Raw genomic sequence first — 19,854 nt, forward strand, 5'->3', positions numbered from 1 at the left:
TTGAGTAGATCTTTTATTTATAGGTTTTGACAAGGCACTCACCTATGTACTGTATGTAACATGGACAGAAAAAAGAGACAGCGTTTTGTGCAAATTCTCAATAGAGGTGAGACATACAGTACATGCTCTTACACAGAAGAAACACAAAATAAACTACATATTAATATTCTAGTATCAACACAGGGAAAAAAAAAAGTCATTTTGGAATTCTTAGTGCAATAGTCAAGTGAGCCTGTCCAGAGAATGAAGAATACTACTATGAAACAAGCCGGTATGGCCACTGTTCTCTTGGGTAACCAGGACTCGGCCGTCAGGTCGAGGTCTGTGGACCAGAACTGGTTCTCCTTGGAACAAACTGAGCTCAGAGTCAGTCTGTGCTAGATATGTTGAGTTCACAATGTGCCTGAGGAGGAAAAATACAGTTACATTTTAGTCCACAAGTAATAAAACTGACTATTTTGTAGATGGTTTGTCACGTATTTAAGTACCTGGTAGGGCTGAACTGAACAGACATAGCAGATTGAGACAGCTGCGATGGCATGGGTTTATGTGTGTTTGAGTTGAGATCCGTAAGACCAGGTTCAAAGACTTTCCTATTTGGCGTCTTTCCGTCTTTGAGGACAATTCCAGGTCCGTCTCTCCCCAAGGTAAGCGAAGGGGCCCATACTTCAAGTGGGGGAGGTGCTGGGCCAAAGTTGGAAGGTACCTGGCTTCCTGAAGACCAAGAGGAGGTCCGAAGCCGTGGAAGTGGGGGATCTTCATCTGTGAGGAAGCGGACTGACTTGGCTGGCTGGAGAAAGATGGGACAATATAAAAAGGGTTTAAAATGGAACCTGAACCAAAAGGAAAATAGGACCCTTAAATTTTGGGGAATACAATTCACACAGACGGAATTTGTGGTAACCCAATCCAAAGTTTGAATGGATTTTATATTTGTAGTACAGTTGAGGTGACAGGTTAACCTTTTTTCAATATCGATCATAAAATTATACATTATTAATATTTTCATTGATATCAGTGTTGCAAAGGAATGCATTGCTGGAACACAATTACTCTCCTCCGTAACAAGTACTGTAACACATTATTAATAAAAACGTATTTAACTTGTAATATTATTATTAACAGTTTGTTACTACCTGGTGCGTTACTACGTTAATCCTGCACTCTATAAATGCAGATCATTGATTATAGTCTTTTGATTGTTAAAATACAGTTGCCTCGCTTAAGTTTTCACATAAATCCCTTGATCCGGGAGAGCCAATCCCTGAAAAGTGTTTATATTTACCAACAAATACAAAAGAATACAGTGTTGGCTGCTCCTTCTCAAGCACAGCATACTAATAAGATGAATTTTTCCTCATGTAGATATTCTCCCTACCATATACACTCACATCTAAGCCAAATTTTCAACTATAAAATAAAATACTGAAATCAGGGAGCCAGCTTATAAACACATATTTGGTTGTGTGTCACAAGTAGCAAATGTTGGGCAATGCATGGAGAAGAAGGCTTATACAGAAACAACAAACTAACTACATTTATTGCTTCCACGGGTTGGTGTACACGCTTTCTTGAATTTCTCTTGTCATGTGGCTATTTTAAGGAGTTTAAGGGGGTTGGCTTCCATGCGATTGGATACGGTAATTTGTTGCTATTCACAGTAAGGCACTACATTTGGTGTCAGTGATCTGAGGGGTAATTAAATTAGTTTTAAAATGAGGTAACCATCAACTGTAACTAATCACTTTTTTTCAGTAATGTGGCCCACACTGACTATACGCTCACACATAATTAAAGTAAAATCAGCAGAAAATTGTCCCGGTAAACTAAAACGCAACCTAAGATACATTTTAACTTGATTTGAGCAATAATGTACCTTGTCTGCAGTGCTTTTATGTGAATCGGGTCTAACAAGAATGGAATGAGGGCCATTGGACGGATGCCGTTCATGTTGATAACTGCCTGCGTCATGGAACGAGCTGAATTCCCTTTCTTTCGACACTGGGGCAGCAGAGAGCGCTGTTGGCTCACTCATCCAGCCTGCAAGTCTTCCAGCGCTGGATATGATTCCGCTTTTTTTCTTTCTCTGCATGGCCGGAGAGTAGCCGGATGCTTGAACTTGGGCAAAGTGCTCCGAGTTGGAAGGTACATTCAAATTGGACGAATGGTTGAAAGGGTTGGATACTGGGAAATTTATTTGAAAAAGAATCAGTTAAGATATACTATAAAACACAAATTCAAAAATGAGAATATTGTATTCACCTTTGTGTTGGTTAAAAAGTCGCCTAACTGTCTCCCAACCTGGTGAACTCCCATAGAAGGAAGATTTCCCCTGGCTTGTGGATGACATTGCCTGCTGTGCACCATTTGGCACATGTGGGACCTGTCGTGCCGAATACAGCTCTCCATCACTATTTACCCTATCAGGACCAAGGACCACAGCAGGATTCCGGGAAGCTGTGTGCTTCTTTGGCGTTGTTGTGCTGCCCTGTGATGACGGACCTTGAGCTTTTGTCTCCAGGAGTCTGGCTGACGTTCTACAGTGAGGACAACATAGGATAAGGTGAGTTATCAACACTTCAAGTAAAGCATTCAATCGAGTCCTTTACATCAGTGGTTTTGCAACCACCGGGCCGCGTACAGGTACCAGGCCATACGGAAAAATAAATAAGTTTCATAATTATTTACCTATTGTTCCTATTGTTTGATGGGGTACATTTGAAATAAAATAAGTGGTTCGCACAGACAAGCAAAGTTACTTGTCGGAAGGTGCTGTTGTCACGTGGGAAACAAGGATTCCCGCCTGCCGAAAGTACAGGGAAAGATGAATCAAACCCAACGTTTGTGCTTATAACCGATCAGCTGGAAGAACGGTGAACTATGTCAAAGATGGGTTGTAACGGAGTACATTTACTCCCTTACATTGAGTACGTTTTGGCAAATTTTGTACTTCTAGGAGTGTTTTTAAATCCCTGAACTTTTACTTGAGTAATTTGTGAAGGAAAAAAAACGGTACTTTTACTCCGCTACATTAGGCAACATTGAAGTAGAATAGATTCCTTTATTATGACGAAGACCTCCTATCCTGTTTAACCAATCAAACGTAGCACCGCCATCACGTGACCATATTCAACTCCTGCGGTAGAAATATTGTTCATGAATGAAACGGATGGAAAATGTTGCTTAGCAATATAAACTATGAAAACACAGAAGAAGAAGAGCACCCCTAGCCTCACATCAAAAGCATGTTTCCATTAAAAAGGGTGCGAAACACCAGCTACAATATGCAATGTCTCCTGTATTTGCCTACACAAATGGAGATTTTTGCATTCCAAGAATTCAACATCAAACTTGAGGAAACATGTAACAGTAAGTTTCCCACATTCTAATTTTAACTTCACTTTGGGTTTTTGTATTTATTGCTCGTTTTATTTTTGTTTGATTGTTGTTTGATATTCTTTTTACAGCAAACTTAGGTGTCCTAAAAGGTGTTTTGAAGTAAAACGAATTATTATCATCAACCATCCAGCTTCTTTGATTCAACCTTCCCGTTTTAAAAATTATTTTTACATTAAATGCATACGTAAATACGCAGTGCATATGAATTTAGCCTCAATATATATATATATATATATATATATATATATATACACATACTGTGAAGAAATTAAGTATTTAAACACCCTAATTTGCTATTTCTCCCACTTAGAAATCATTGAGGGATCTGAAATTTTTATCGTAGGTGCATGTCCAGTTTGAGAGAGATAAACTAAAAAGAAAAATCCAGAAATGACAATGCATGATTTTTATAACGATTTATTTGTGTGATATAACTTCAAGTAAGTACTTGAACACCTAAGAAAATTAATTTTAATATTTGGTACAGTAGCCATTGTTTGCTATTACAGAAGTCAAACGTTTCCTGCAGTCTTTCACCAGGTTTGCACACACTGCAGTAGGGATCTTGGCCCACTCCTCCACACAGATCTCTTCGGAATCAGTCAGGTTTCTGGGCTGTCGCTGAAAAACAGAGTTTGAGCTCCCTCTAAAGATTTTCAATTGGGTTCAGGTCTGGAGACTGGCTGGGCCATGTTAGAATCTTGATATGCTTCTTACAGAGTCCCTCCCTGGTTTTCCTGGCTGTGTGCTTTGGGTCGTTGTCGTGTTAGAAGACCAAGCCACGACAAATCTTCAATGATCTGACTGAGGGAAGGAGGTTGTTTTCGAAAATCTCACAATACAAGGCCCCAGTCATCCTCTCTTTAATACAGTGCACTCTTCCTGTCCCATGTGCAACACCCCTAAAGCATGATGCTACCACCACCATGCTTCTCAGTAGGAATGGTGTTCTTTGGATTGTACCCTTCATGGAATTATAACCAAAACGTTTTGGTCTCATCTGACACAAAACTTTCTCCCATGACTCCTCTGTATCATCAGAAAGGTCATATGCAAACTTGAGACACGTCTTGACATGTGCTGGTTTAAGCAGGGGAACCTTTCGTGCCATGCATGATTTTAAATCAGTGTATTACCTACAGTAACCTTGGACACGGTGGTCTCAACTCTTTTCAGGTCATTGACCAACTCTTGTTGTGTAGTTCCAGGCGGATTCCTCACCTTTTGTAGAATCATTGAGATCCCATGAGGTGATTTCTTACATGGGGCTCCACTCAGATTGAGATTGACCGTCATGTTTAACTTCTTCCATTTTCTAATGATTTCTCCAACAGTGGACCTTTTTTCACCAAGTTGCTTGGCAATCGCTCCGTATCCCTTTCCAGCCTTGTGGAGGTGTACAGTTTTCTCTCTGGTGTCTTTGGACAGCTCTTTGTTCTTTGACATGTTACAAGTTAAATTCTTACTGATAGAATGGGGTGGACAGGTGTCTTTATGCAGCTCACGACCTCAAACAGGTGCATCTGATTTAGGATGATACATGGAGTGCAAGTGGACTTTTAATGGGTGGACTAACAGGTCTTTCAGGGTCAGAATTCTAAATGATACACAGGTGTTCAAATACTTATTTGCAGCTGTATCACACAAATAAACTTAAAAAAATCAGGCCATGTGATTTCTGGATTTTTCTTTTCAGTTTATCTCTCTCACAGTGGACATACACTTATGATGACAATTACAGACTCCTCTATGATTTCTAAGTGGTAGAAATAGCAAAATATTTAAATGTGGGGGAAACTATAGTCCAAGTCTGCCTTTTATACTATATTCTTTATTTTACACCCAATCTATACTTGGTGTTCAAAGACAAGCACCTCCAAGGTCAAAATATGGCTTTTTCTCCCAAATTCCATTCATCTTTTCAGCCTTGGGTTCTGGGAGAGGTTGACTCCCAAATTCCAAGCCGAGAGCTTGCTTTTCTCCTCACAGAAACGCATTGTTTTGAAAAAGTTCACTATCCCTATTGCTCATTTATTGTACTTGCACGCTATCTAGCCACCAACATTATACACTGCATTTAAATATGTGATTCCTGTCTGAGCCAATCAGAAACCTTTTACATGCACGTGGTTTATAGTGTCCTCTAATCAGAATCTACAAGACCGTATAAAAAGGAGGCTCACATTTCAGTCGGCGGAAGTATTTCATTTCAATTCAAGAACGCAATTTTGCCTTGTTTCAATGTGCTTGCTTTTCTTTAATAAACGAGTTTGATTGTAACTTAAGTTTCTTATTTTATCCGGACATCGTTTTTAACCTGACAAAAAATACTTATTTTTTTTTTAACTGTATATAAGTGCTTCACACTTTTCCCTTTTACACACTGACTAACCGATAGCAGCATCAGTCATGCAAGGCAACTACCAGCTCATCAGGGGCATTCAGAATTCGGTGTCTTGCCCAAGGACACTTCGGCATATAACTCAGAGAAGCCGGGAAACGAACCTGCGACCTCTTTATCCCAAGACGAGCGCTTTACCTCCTGAGCTACTGGCGCTTCAGTTCATACATTATCTATACAAGTATTGGGGTTTCAAATGTGCTACATGTTCTCAATTTATTTATTTTGAATTTAATTTTACTGTTAAAAGCACTTGAATTTATGTTGATTGTCTTAATATACTTTTAAATGAAGTGTATTATTTTGTTGATTGGTTGGACTTGATAATTTGATGATCCGATTGGCTGTTTTACAAAAATCAATAAATATGATATTGCTACAGTTACTCAGTACTTGAGTAAAAGTAAAAAAAGTACTTGGTGAAAAAATTACCTAAGTAAGTATTTGGATGACTACTTTTACTTCTACTAGAGCAGTACTTTTACCTGAGTAAATGTTTTGGCTTCTCTCCCCACCTCTAAACTACGTCATGCTAGACAATTGTTAACTAACAAGGCGCTATGGAAAAACTTTTGGCGACGGAACTGAAGGATGAATGTATCCCTAAGTGAAGAACACGCTTTTTGCAGTGTTGGTTCATTTAACGAGTTCTTATTTTTAACCACTCGGCACGTAGATGGACATGACATTTTGCGTTAAACATTAGGATAGCAACCAGGGTGTAATGCTATTTGCACGTCGGCCTGGGTTCAAATCCAGCTACCGGTCTCCTTATGTGGAGTTTGGATGTTTTCCCAATGCCATCAGGCAGACAAGGCTGGGATGGGCCCAGGATCTCATCGACCCTCGTTAAGATAAGCGGTTCGGAGAAGGAAATGTGATTTTGGTGTGATGTGATGAGGACATGTACATGTTCCACATGACTACACAGTGGATTTACCCCCATAATTTTTTATTTATGTTGTTATACATTTTATAATTGTTGTTATTATCGTCAATATCATTTTCGAAAAAGTACAAACATGTTTAAGGCTGTCCTTGGGCCAGGCTGTTGAAATATTGTCAGACAATGATCTGATCTCTGGTACAGAAATGGTTGCTGATCACTGCTTTATATAACTTCACACGTTTAATACATTTTGCCTTCTCTATTTTTAATGATTAACATATTCTAGCCCACACAGAACACTGCGTTCGCGTTTGAGCGTATTTAGGCTGACGCATTCTGCCGTCAGGGATCGTGGCCTTTCACCTTAGCACAGGAGTGATGTAGTTGCTGGGAAGAATGCCCACTTTGCCCGTTCGAAGAGACAACCCACGCAGCCAGCCTTCCTTGAACTTGCCGTACACACCCACCATTTCGCCTTTCCTCAGCTCCAGCTCCTCTGGACGTTGAGGTTTATAAGAGTACAGCACAGCACACCTGAAGGGTCAAGCAGCGTGTGTTATTATCAACACACATCATAAAAGGGAGGAACTTATGTCAACAGTGGACAATTTCAAGGCCCCTTGCACCAAAGCTATACTACAGCCCCTAGCAAAAAGTATGGAATCATCAGTCTTGGACAGGTAGTCACTCCAACCTTTTATTCGGTAGAACAAAATCAGATAAAATCATGAAAAAAATAAAGTTTTTCAACAGAGCAAGTCCTTGGCGTTCAGAAACACTAAAATCAAATATTAATACATGTAATTTTTTAGAGCAAGTGCGGGGAAAAAAATAAAGAATCACTCCATTTTGAGGAAAAAAATGGAATCATGAAAAACAGACAAAGAAATAACAAACAAAACATATCACTTGTTGCACCACTGTTGGCTTTTGTGACAGCTTGCAGTCTCTGAGGCATTGACTTGATGAGTGACAATCAGTATTCTTCATCAATCTGGTGCCAACTGTCTTTGATTGCAGTTGCCAGATTATCTTTGTAAATGGGAGGCTTGCTGTGGACATTTTTTTTCAATTTCCACCAGAGGTTTTCATTTGGGTTGAGATTTGGGCTATTTGCAGGCCATGACATGGCCTGGATGTGTCTTTCTCCAAGGAATGCTTTCACAGTTTTTGCCCTTTGCATGATGCATTGCCATCTTGGAAAATGAGTTCATCATCACCAAACATTTAATTGAAGGAATAAGAAAGCTGTCCAAACTATAAATGTAAACTTGTGCATTTATTGCAGATTTGACCACAGTCATCTCTCCAGTTCCTTTGCCTGACATGCAGGCCCATATCATTAAGGACTGTGGGAATTTGGATGTTTTCCTTAGGCAGTCCTCTTTGTAAATGTCACCGGAACGGCACCAAACAAATGTCCCAGCATCATCACCTTTTCCAATGCAGATTCATGACTCATCACTGAAGATACCCTTCATCCTGTCATCCACAGTCCATGATTGCCTCTCCTTAGCCCATTGCAGTCTTGTTCTTTTGTGTTTTAGCGTCGACAATGGTTTCCTTTTAGCTTTCCTATATGAAAATCCCATTTCCTTTAGGAAATTTTGCACAGTTCTGTCACATACATTGACTCCAACTTCCTCCCATTTGTAATTCATTTGTCTTGTCGTGCATTTTCTGTTTACAAGACATATGGCCTTTAGTTGTTTGACTTGACACCTACATGGTCTTCTATGGCCTATCAGTACCCTTGACTTTAACAACATTCCCGTGCTGTTTGTACTTGGTCCAAATCTTCGATACAGCTAAATGCGAACAGCCCACATCTTTGACAACCTTACGAGTAGAGCTACTTTCTTCAAAAAGTTTGAAGATCCTGTCTTTGGTCTCAAAAGTCATCTCTCTTGTTAGGGCCGTGATTCCTCCCAATCCACTTAGTCCAGGAGCCTTCCAAAGTTGATAACTGCACTGTTTTTTAACTGCTGAATAACGAGCAGACTTAATCTAAGGCAGGTGCCCATTTAAGGAAAGGAAATTAGATAGATAGATAGATACTTTATTCATCCCCGAAGGGAAATTCACATTTCCAGCAGCATCCCTGAGCTGAGAACAATACAATAATAAAGCAAAAATAATACAAAATACAAATACCCACTGTGACGTGCAAATGCCCACTCTAGCGTGTTATATAGAATATCTAAATAGTGCTACACAGAATACATATTGCAATAAAATTCGGTAATATGCAATGTAGGTGGTGTGGTTTAATGTGGGCTTTTACTCTGCCGGGTAGAGTTAAAGAGCCTCATGGCATGAGGAAGAAAAGATCTCTTCAGTCTGTCCGTAGTACAAGACAGTGACAGCAGTCTGTCGCTGAAACTGCTCTTCTGTCTGGAGATAATGCTGTGTAGTGGATGCGATTGATTGTCCATGATTGACCGCAGCTTTTCCAGTGCCCGTCTCTCAGCTACTGTTGTAAGGCTGTCCAGCTCTTTGCCCACAACAGAGCTCGCTTTCCTGCTAGGCAGTTTATTGAGACGAGAGGCATCCTTCTTCTTGACGCTGCCTCCCCAACACGCAGTCGCATAGAAGAGGGCGCTTGCCACAACTGTCTCATAGAATATTTTCAGGAGCTTTTTGCAGATTTTGAAGGAGGCCAGCCTTCTGAGGAAGTAAAGTCGGCTTTGCCCTTTCCTACATAGAGCTTCTGTGTTGGCAGTCCAGTCCAGTTTGTTGTCCAGCTGCACACCCAGGTATTTGTAGGTCTGGACAAATTCTACACATTCTCCTTTGATGGTTACAGGAACCGGGTGAGTTCTGGTTCTCCTGAAGTCCACCATCATCTCCCTGGTCTTGGTGGTGTTCAGGTGCAGGTGGTTTGCGTCGCTCCATCGGACAAAGTCCTGAATCAATTTCCTGTACTCCTCCTCCTGCCCATTTCTGATACATCCCACGATCGCAGTGTCGTCGGCAAACTTTTGCTCATGGCAGGACTCAGAGTTGTACTTAAAGTCTGATGTATACAGAGTGAATAGGAACAGAGAGAGCACGGTCCTCTGCGGAGATCCTGTGCTACTAACCACAGTGTCCGATGTACAGCCCCCCTGTTTCACATACTGGGGTCTGCCTGTCAGGTAGTCAGTAATCCATTCTACAAGGTGTGAGCTAACTCCCTTCTCTGTCAATTTCCTACTCAGTAGCAGAGGCTGTATGGTATTGAAGGCACTGGAGAAGTCCAAAAATGTAATCCTCACAGCCCCCTTAGCCTTATCCAGGTGAGAGAGGGATCGGTGTAACATGTTAACTATAGCATCCTCTACTCCCACCTTCTCCTGGTAAGCAAATTGCAGAGGGTCGATGGCGTGACGGACCTGTAGCCTCAGGTGGTGCAGCAGCAACCGCTCCATGGTTTTCATCACATGTGATGTCAGGGCGACCGGCCTGAAGTCGTTGACTGGGTGTGTCTTTTTTTTTCTAATCAAAATGCACTGATTCCAATTTGTTTCCTCAGAATTGAGTGATTCCATATTCCTTTACCTTCACTTTCTCCATAAAACTAATATTTACTGACCATTGAAATGTTTTTCTTAATTTATTTTAGCGTTTCTGAATGCCAATCTGTTTCACTTTGGAATGACCTTACAATTGTTTCATGTTCGTGATCTGAATTTTTTTCTACAGAATAAAATGTCTGAGGGCTTGCCCAAGACTGGTGATTCCTTACTTTTTGGTACGGGTTGTAATATGAATTTGGCCGATGTTTTGAAATGAAAGATCTGGCCAAACCTTGTCAAAACATAGATAAGAGTAGCTGGACCATCTCTTTTAGGAAAAACAATCTTATCAACAAATCATTAAATAAAATAAACTATATCACGCAACCCTCTTGTCAAATACGTTATGGCCACCTGCCTTAAAAGATACATTTGATGTTTTCACCATTGAAAGTCAGCATGACTTTTGTCACTTTCAATAGTAATTACTTTTGTGACAAATGAACAATTGTCTGCCGGGCTGAAAGTTTTGGGATAACAACATTTTGGCCTTCACTAATCCTAAATGCACTTTCATTGTGGTCGCTGAGCAATGTGTGCATGTTCTGGTTGACTTCAGTAATAATCAAAGCAAAAAAAAAAAAAACATATTCAGGGACTTACACACTGATTGAAAGATGCTGCGTACTGGAATGTTTGCTGTCCGTTGAACCGGATGAGATTTGTGGGTTTGACAGGGCCATGGATATGTTGGGTGAAGCCTCGTTGGTCATCTTCTCATTCTGTTGACAAATAACAGGCAAAATTATCATGAATTTGAATTTAAGGAGGATGTTTCAACTTTCAAAGCACAGCACACCCAAAAAAAATAGTCAAGGTAGTGTTGGGTAATTCCAAAAAGCTCACTCGAGGACATGACTCGGCACACCAAAAAACAGACTCAGACACATTATGTACACTTGAATAAAAAGGGTCATTTTTAGTTTGTAGTATTTTGTTGAAGTTAATTTTTCTACTTCTTGGAATATTTTTTGGGAAGCTACGCAGGATGAAAAAAGCAACAGCGCTATTTTGTGTAGCGCTGCAATTTTTACTAGTTTGATGGGATTGAGAAATTTGAAAAAAGACTGCAACCCGTTTTATTCAAAACAATGTGGTCATTTATACAGAGTGGCATCTTTGCCCCGTTTTGCTTTGCTGGAAGCACTTAAGCCTTTTTTTTATTAGTGTATTTAGTTACAAGCTGCAATTTCACAATTACTTGATACCTTAAAACGATATAATATATGTGTGCCAGTGTCAATGAAAAGTTAACATCATTAAATTTGCAAATGCTGAACTTCTAATGAGGCTTCAGGATTGGATTTTATTAGATTGTGCACATATACTTTATGCTGTGTACAATTTCACCATCAATCAGTTTAGCCATGCAACCAGCTCTTTAAAAGGAGAAATATTATTCACCGGCATGGCCTCAGCGAGGGCATGATGCTATTTAAAACACGATGAGTGCTTAAAGAATTGATAGTGGCCAGTGAAGCAAGACCTTCCCTTTATAGCAGGTGCCTGGATCCTGAGGCAGTGTGGCCATTAGGTTGCATTGCATTCTAAGCTAGCATGAAACACAAAGAAGGCTATGATTAACGTGAACTTATTGCTACTATCTACGAGGCACTTGTAAAAAGCCAAGCTGTAAAGCTCAAATGTAAAGGGGGATAACGCGCATTGAGTAAGCCCTTAGGACATTCTGGCTTTCAGTGATGATGTAAATTAAATCCATGACATGTTTACCGGTAAGACGGATAAATGTGATCATACCCTTGATGAAACAAGGGGAACTAAATATCTTTGAACAACGATGCTTGCATGTGATACAGCAGGAGAAAAGCACGACACCACATTCTTCATGCATTTAATTATTCAAGACTTTTCACTTTTCAGTGTCCGTTTTCTATTCTTGGTCTGTTTTATCGGATACAAGGAGGCCGTCTCACACAAGTAGCAGTCACGCAATTGGCGTGTGCAATGACCCAGCAATGGTTACCATTTATTTACAGCCAGAGAAGAAGTCTATCGGCCAAATATGGAACTTACAAATCATGGGTGGAGTTCCATTTTCTGATTAAGGGCCATATAAGCTTCAATAAGGTCTTCTGGGGGGGACATAATGCATTTCTATACAAGTATGATGCATCAAACAAAAAACTTCAGTTTTTAAGTGTTTGGGCTACTATAAGAATGTAAACACTGTTGTTCTGATTTTTTTTAGAATTGCATGGCAGGCTGGCTCAGATATACAGGTTGTACTGTATTTGACACGTAGGCCTTATGCTATCCACTACAAATTTAACAGTAAGCACCTAATTTTTATCTATTCCAGGGCTACGAAAAAGTTTACATAAATTAGATAATTGTTAACTTGTGAAGGAATGATCTTCCCTGCTTTGTAAATTTTTCCGGAGTACGCACGAATGTTTATTATTATAGTAAATGCATCATTCACTTGGAACTGTACTAAACAAAAACGCCCCCCTAATCTCATGTTGGCATTATTTATGTATTACACTGTAATATATTTGATTATATAGTGTAATTCTTTTTTTATGGTGCATAATTCATTTAAACATCTAACGTATATATCTTAGCTAGTTTTTTTGCAACACAGTTCTAAAACAATAAAAGATTAACCGCCGGCATTAAGACAAACTGCTTAACAATTGCAATAGTTGGACCGTTTTAAAGCAGTACAGATGATTTATCTAGTTAAAATTACAAACGGTGTGTGAGTTTAAACAGTGTCAAGCAATACTTTGTGAAATGAATTAATATTCACAGCCTCCCCCACAGATGATGTTCACTTATTGATGACTAATAAATAATGTAGCTCTAAAATTATGTTTTATTTCACCAAGACCAATAGCCGGAAGGTTACAAAGACAGTTATTATTATCATTTCTGTGAGTTCTGCACAGGAATAACCAAAAGTATTAAAATATTATACGAAAAAGATAAATGTTATATACATATTTTTAAAAGATATTTGACACCTAAGCAGAAAATATTAACCATATTTTACCTTTGCTTAAAAATGCTTTTCTCTCTATCTGATTCTAAAAAGTTCTCACTACTTGCCTTACTCACACACACCCACTCAGAGAGGCATTAGAGAAATTATTAAATTTTCTGAATTCTGAGTCCCTGTTACATTGGAGAAAGTTAAAATGCATGCAAAGTGTGTGCATAATACCTGCGTGCATGAATATATATTTTTAGAGTGAAGTTGTGTCAAAAAATATTGATTTTACATGAATACTATCAAACATGCATTTCAGGTGAATTGGCCGGTCCAAATTGTCCCTAGGTTTGAATGAGCGAGTGAGTTGTCTGTCCCCGTGTGCCCTGCGATTGGCCGGCAACCAGTTTAGGGTGTCCCCTGCCCGATGATTGCTGGGATGGGCTCCAGCACCCCCGCGACCCTACTGAGGATAAGCGGTGCAGCTGATGAGACGAGATAAGACTATCAATAGGTTTGGAAGGTGAACTTTTAAAAAAGAGATCAAAAAAGCAGTGTGCATATTAGGTAATGATGCTGGGGTGCTATGCTTGAACATGAACACAATTCTGTCAATAAACATGTTTTTTTGATAAAAAAATAAAATAAACGTCTATACACTTTTTAAAAGTTTTTTTTCATCATTTAAGTGATTGATAAGCTGAGCAATAAACGGGTAAAATATTTTTGATGGATGTGAGATATAACACTTGAAGTAATGTGGTTGCAAAAGTGTGTTGACCTGGTTTATAATTTGGGAAGTGACCGTGATTGGAATATAAAAATTGCAATTATACTTTACAACGGGAATCAGCAAACACATCATAAAATATGAATACACATAAATAATGATCGAATAATCAATTACTCAACATCAGATAATGGCACTTGCTGGCTCACATTTTGCATGAGCATAAAATGTGATCAGTTAACTTTAAACATAATTCTACTTCAGCTTTCAAAAAAATCTTTCTTCAATTATTTTGAACAGTTAACAAGCCACCTAAGTGCTGGAGAAAACGTTCTTTTTGCTTCATCTATTTTTATCACCAGATCCTGGCATTTTATATCCATTGAAAAGTTACACTTGGGAAATTTGTTTCATCCTGAGTTGGCTCAAACCTGTTTCAAGAGATCCCTTAGTTTGAGCATCATGTTTCAGGACAGACATCCTTAACAAAAGCAGGATATGTCTGCTATTACTGGCCCACTGTGTGAGTTGATGTTACCTGCTTAGTGAAGAGGAAGGAGTTTTAAATCAGTAAGGGGAGAGAAAAATGGAGGTCTGTTATATAATAAATTTCACCAGTGACTCATCATCATCAGCATGAGAGAGACAAGCAGAAGCACTGAGGGACTCCAAACCTCCTACACGCCGAGTTTACAGTATCTCTTATTTTCCCTTATTTAACTGCCTCTACAGAGCTCAAAATTGTGGTTGATTTCTCTTCTTACTTGTACCCCCTTTTCTCTTATCAATCATCATTTTCTAAAATATAATTATTGCTCGTATCATACTGAGCTTACTGAGACCAACATGAGGTGTGGGCGGTATGAGTTGGCATGTGTAATTGCAGGGAAACTGATTGAATCAAAGGAAACATTATCTCAGGAAGCAGGGCACCTAGCATAAAGTTGAATTGCTAAAACAACTTTGCAGTCTTTTATGTTGGCACCTTTCTTTGACTCTGTATAGTTTCTTTGTTACGTTGTATGCACTCAAAAAAACAGGGAAATGGATGGTCCGGTCAGACAACAAATGTCCTTTTTTTGCAAAAGTCATCACGCCACAGTGTTCTTGTCATTTGGGAAAAAATACAAAATATTCATTAAAATCCATCATTTAGCCACGCAAATACTGTTTTGATTACTAATGTAGTAGTCATTGTACACAATACTGTTTTATGCACTAATATCGATTAGTAATTTTATTAAGCTAACATTTAAGCTAATGTTGCGTAATTTTGTTCCAATAAGTGCTTAACCTGCTTTTTGCTTAATATAACTGAAAATTTGGATTTGAACGCATTTTTTACGATCCTGTGAAACCATGCAACATTTAACACAACAATAGCCTCAAAAGATGGGAAAAAGTTGAGAATGCAGACATAACATTAGCATTTCTCAAGGGCAACATAATACTATTTTAAGTAGAATAAAAACATTCCTATGATGATTTTTGCTCTGTTTTTGTTGAAAGAGGAAAAACACACGCATACAGCCACAGTCACGCCTGGAAAGCAACTTTGGCTCAGGTCCCAGGATTCTTGATTAAAAACTTAAGAAAAGTTCAGCTCCTCTCACATTCTGCCCTCAAACTTTTACCCGGCAGTGTTAATTCTCTGCCCCTTTCACATCTGTTTTGTCTTAATACAAGGCATTTTATCATGCAGGCGAACATAGGGAAACTCCCCTCATTTTGTTTTCATTCCTTGTGTCGTACATCAATGATCACTGCCCTGAACCCCTGGGAATAACCTCTTCTTTCCAAAACAGCTTACATAATTTTCAGAATTTGATTGAAGTCGAGCACACAATAATAAAAGAAAAAAAAAAAGAGGAAAATACATAATCAAAACATGTGACTTACCAGTAACTGAAGCCTGAACGGGCCTTCAGAGTGGCGTCTAACTCGTTGAGAGTTAACTCTCGATGGATGCGAGTGTCCACGGGTGGAGGGTCGCACAGACGATCGGTGTGACTGGTGCTGGAGGTTGAAGCCACTGATGGTCTCCTCGACAGGGAGCACGCGGGAAAAGTTGCCGCCGCTTGATTTTCTGTGTTTGTGTGAGTTGGAGGGGACCAGAGCGCTGTTAAGAGGCGTCTTTGCAGGAAATTGTGTGGGTTTCTGGTTCGCCGTCTTGATGGGCCCCTCAGGGGCCTTGTCTTTGCTCTGGATTCCAGTCCGATGCTGAAATTCTGTTGAGTCACTCCTCCGCTGACTTTTTCCCTCCAGGAGTTTGGTTGCCACAGAGTTTAGCTGGGAATGATGGATGCAGAAAAATGAACATGATGTTAGCTCCTCCCAGCCCGTCTACATAACTAGGAAAGCCTCGCAAAGTCTACCTGTCACTAGCACCTGACAGGCTGAGTGCTGAGCAGCGTAGCTGCTGTCTAAATATGGTGGCTCATCACTCCACTCACCCACTCCAACTTGTTGGATGGGCAGGCGGGAAGATAAGTAGCAGCCAGTAAGCCTGGATCGACTGGCGCTGAGAGCGAAGCGGGAGGCAAGGTGAAATATAGCGCGTCACAGACAGACACGGCTGGGTTAATGCTTTCACTCACCACAGTGATGTGCTGTTATGCCATCCAAGCAGAGAAAGCATTACTGTGTCTTCACGCCTGGCTGCACAGCATGAGGAAAGAGGATGAAAGAGTCCGGAGGTAGAAAAAAAATTGGAAAGCTGCTGAGGCGGAGCTTAAGGAGTAAGATACGAAGGAGAGGACCAACAAGGGGAAGAGAAGTGCTTGGGAAAATAAGCGAGGAAAGATGTTGGATTAAAAAAAAAAAAAATTAAAGAGGGATGTGAAGAAACTCAGACGCCACCACTTTCAACATGTCGTATGAACCATCATTGTGTGCCAGCATGAAGGTAGTGAGGAAGCTCAAAGCAAAACAAACGACAGTCAGCGAGCTAAGCAAGCTTTGCAAACCTGACTAATGAGCAACTGCACACACAGCAAGGCGTCAAAGATGAGTTCCCTATCCTCAGCACTTTGCAGCTCAACGGTGACATGTTGAGATAAATCCAAACATTTGCCCTGATAAGAGGCAGAGGAACCTGCAAGTGCCCTGGAATTGAGCAAATCTACACACAGCAATTGCGATGACGGAAAACCTCACCTCAGTAAACTGTAGAGGGCAAATTCCCACCCTGTCGCCCAGCTTGGCTTCAATCCAGTTATCATCAACTCGTCTGATGACAGTGAGAATGTCTCCCTGCAGAGCACAAACATACGTGAGGACAATTGAGGGGAGAAAGAATGTGACAAAAGGTGAGAAGTGACATTGAAGAGGACAAAATAAGAATTCATATTTAATCATTCATTTTTGAGTCTTAAAAACCCTGTGCCTCTGCAGGCCTAGGACTTTTCTACTACTACAATTGCTGGAAAAACCTTCCTCGCTTAAAAGAAAAATAATAGAAAAAAAGCAAGCCTCAAGTGTGCTTTAATGGATAGTATACAGCAACAAGGCCCTTATGTAACTCTGAGAATCCTTGAGGGCAGCAAGAAGGCTACAAAACCATAAAAAGAAGAAAATGGAAAAAAAGACCATGGCTATTATGTCTTAGCACAGCAAGGAACTTGATGTGCTTTGGAGGGTGTAAGAGGTGAAAAGGGACACCAAATACCAGGTAAGAGTACACAGTGGAAAAAAAGGAAAATTTAAAATAGCCTTTTCTGATACATTTACCGAAATATAAAATGCATTAAAAAATCAATGCATGAGCTTAGGAATCAATATCTGATGACGTAACAGAAAAGAACACTATCTATAGTTATTTATTTTTTAAAGTTTTGTAATGAAGTAGTTAAAATCTAAAAGGTTCTACTAACATAGTTGACTTCCGATAAGATTTATCTATTTCATTTAAACTCAAAATGCTTTGCTCCTAACACTTGAATAAAAAATATATAATAATAATTTAGACAAAGAGGCAAACACCTAAATGTGCAAGTTAATTTTCTAACACGAAACAACCAGGATTATCTGCCAAACGCTAAATTGCTTAAATGGTTTACTTGGTGCATTGTGGGAGGTGTTTATGAAAAAAAATAAATCACTTTGAAATGTACATCCGGCACCTGAAGACAAATAAAAATAGCATATTTCGTATCTTTAAACACCAAATCTGAAAGGCAGGTGCAAATGGAGCCACTTTACATAAGTATGATACAGACGGTTCGTGTCCGGATGGAAATGTGTGAGACATACCTTTCGAAAGCTGAGACAAGAGTCACTGTTCTCTACGTTCATCTCTTTGGGGCTAAAGTCGCACAGTGTTCGGCAAAGAGCCAGCGACTGCTGGTGGGGAAGTGTTTGAGGCGTCTGGCTGGCAGCATGCATGGCACCGGCACTGACGGATGCGCTACCGTTCTTAATTTGTCTATAGAGCCAATCCTCGCCCGGTGACACTCTGTATTTTGGCGTGACGCCATTAACAGGAGTGAGGATTTGCTCTGCTTCTGAGTCACCTTGCTGGCTGTGCATTGAAGTTCGTGAAGGAACCTGGCAAACAGATGAACATTATCAGAAAAGTTTGCCTAGATGGGGCAAACAGTCCTGCAAACATTTACTCGTACATTCATTTACTTTAAAACCCATCTCTAGGAGTTCTAAAATTCAAATTTTTGACGAAAAACAATGCAAATAATACGAAATTAGCAAAATATAACCATAATTATATGAACAAAATCTGGTGATAAAAGAGTTTCAATCATATACCATGCTCAATTAAGTGTATTCAGGATAAAAGTTTGATATAAGTTTAAAATAAATCCATATCAAGTGGCAAATGAATCAAGGGCCCGAAGACAAAATGTCCTGAAAAAAATAGAAACACTAATAGGCAGTGAATTTTAGGAAATGACTTTCAGACGACAATGTAGCTATTCCAACTCATGGAAAACCATATTCATTCCGTGCAGTGCCAAACAAACTTAAAGTTTGTGTGCGTCGTTTGAGGTGTCCTTAAAAAGTTGAAAGGTAAACATTTTCCCTATTAAGTATGTGTTTAAAGAGTTGAGTTCAGATAGCCCTTATGCTTTATTTTCTACTCAGCCATCTGTTTTTATGTTACTTTTAGCAGAGCTGTTCAGAGAGGAACACATTAGGTTTGACAAACGGGGGTTGTGCTGGAGAATGACATCATGCTAGTCCTTACGTTTTTTTTTTTGTAAGTGTAGCATAAAAATGGCGAAAGTAATCAAAGGCCTTCTTCAAGTACAGTCAAATCAAGCGTTTAATTGTATAGCCCTTAATCACAAGATGTTTTGAAGGGCTGTACAGACTACAGCCTATTATTACACCATCCCAATCCAAAAACCTACATGAGGGCAAGGAAAAACTCATGACGTCAGCATGAGGAAATTAAGAAACCTTGAGAAGTGGCCACAGACAAGGTAATCCCCCTTCCAGAATGACCAGGCTGCAATGGATGTTGCAAGGGGGAAAAAAAACCCAACCCCAAACCCAGGGCATGAAAAAAGTAGTTTATTTGATCGCGTCTAATAAATGCAGATACATGCATGCTCATCACGAATGAGCTACGGTTGCAATCATGACTTTAAGGAGATGGCGTCAGAGAATAACAGAGTTCGTAGAGCTCCTTTAAGGTTGCATGCAAAATTGTTGCAAAATGTACAGTAAATAAATTGTGATAAAAACAAAAACATTAACTTAAATTATCAGTCTCGAATGATAAAGCAAAAGCAGCCAGATGGAGATGTCTATGTCAACTTAAGGTAAAAAAAATCAAAACAGAGCAGAATCATTCAAGTTTTCACAAGATGTTCCGGATCTTGTCTTCTAGATTAAAACAAAGTGTATTTATAACGATCTTACTTTGGCGCAAACATTTTGGGGGGTTTGAATATGAATATCACATGA

General features: G+C 39.5%; 1 protein-coding gene across 5 annotated transcripts in view; it reads right to left on the minus strand.

Annotated features, from left to right (window-relative positions):
* The window catches only part of sh3rf2 (SH3 domain containing ring finger 2), a 26,784-nt gene continuing 6,930 nt past the window's right edge, over positions 1 to 19,854 (minus strand). For 4 of the 5 annotated variants that reach the window (XM_088343371.1, XM_088343372.1, XM_088343373.1 and 1 more), the window contains 9 exons: positions 18,181 to 18,474; positions 17,086 to 17,181; positions 15,829 to 16,218; positions 10,850 to 10,968; positions 7,053 to 7,223; positions 2,263 to 2,537; positions 1,877 to 2,184; positions 489 to 790; positions 1 to 403 (listed from right to left, as the gene is read on the minus strand). In XM_088343371.1, coding sequence (XP_088199497.1) covers positions 223 to 403; positions 489 to 790; positions 1,877 to 2,184; positions 2,263 to 2,537; positions 7,053 to 7,223; positions 10,850 to 10,968; positions 15,829 to 16,218; positions 17,086 to 17,181; positions 18,181 to 18,474 — 2,136 coding nt within the window. In that variant the 3' untranslated portion in view covers positions 1 to 222. Of the gene's footprint in view, positions 404 to 488; positions 791 to 1,876; positions 2,185 to 2,262; positions 2,538 to 7,052; positions 7,224 to 10,849; positions 10,969 to 15,828; positions 16,219 to 16,317; positions 16,406 to 17,085; positions 17,182 to 18,180; positions 18,475 to 19,854 lie in introns of all 5 variants that reach the window. The other variant, XM_088343375.1, reaches the window with a different exon arrangement.

This window comes from Urocampus carinirostris, chromosome 9 (genome assembly GCF_059441175.1).
Source record: "Urocampus carinirostris isolate Australia breed hairy pipefish chromosome 9, RoL_Ucar_1.0, whole genome shotgun sequence".
NCBI classification, from domain to species: domain Eukaryota; kingdom Metazoa; phylum Chordata; class Actinopteri; order Syngnathiformes; family Syngnathidae; genus Urocampus; species Urocampus carinirostris.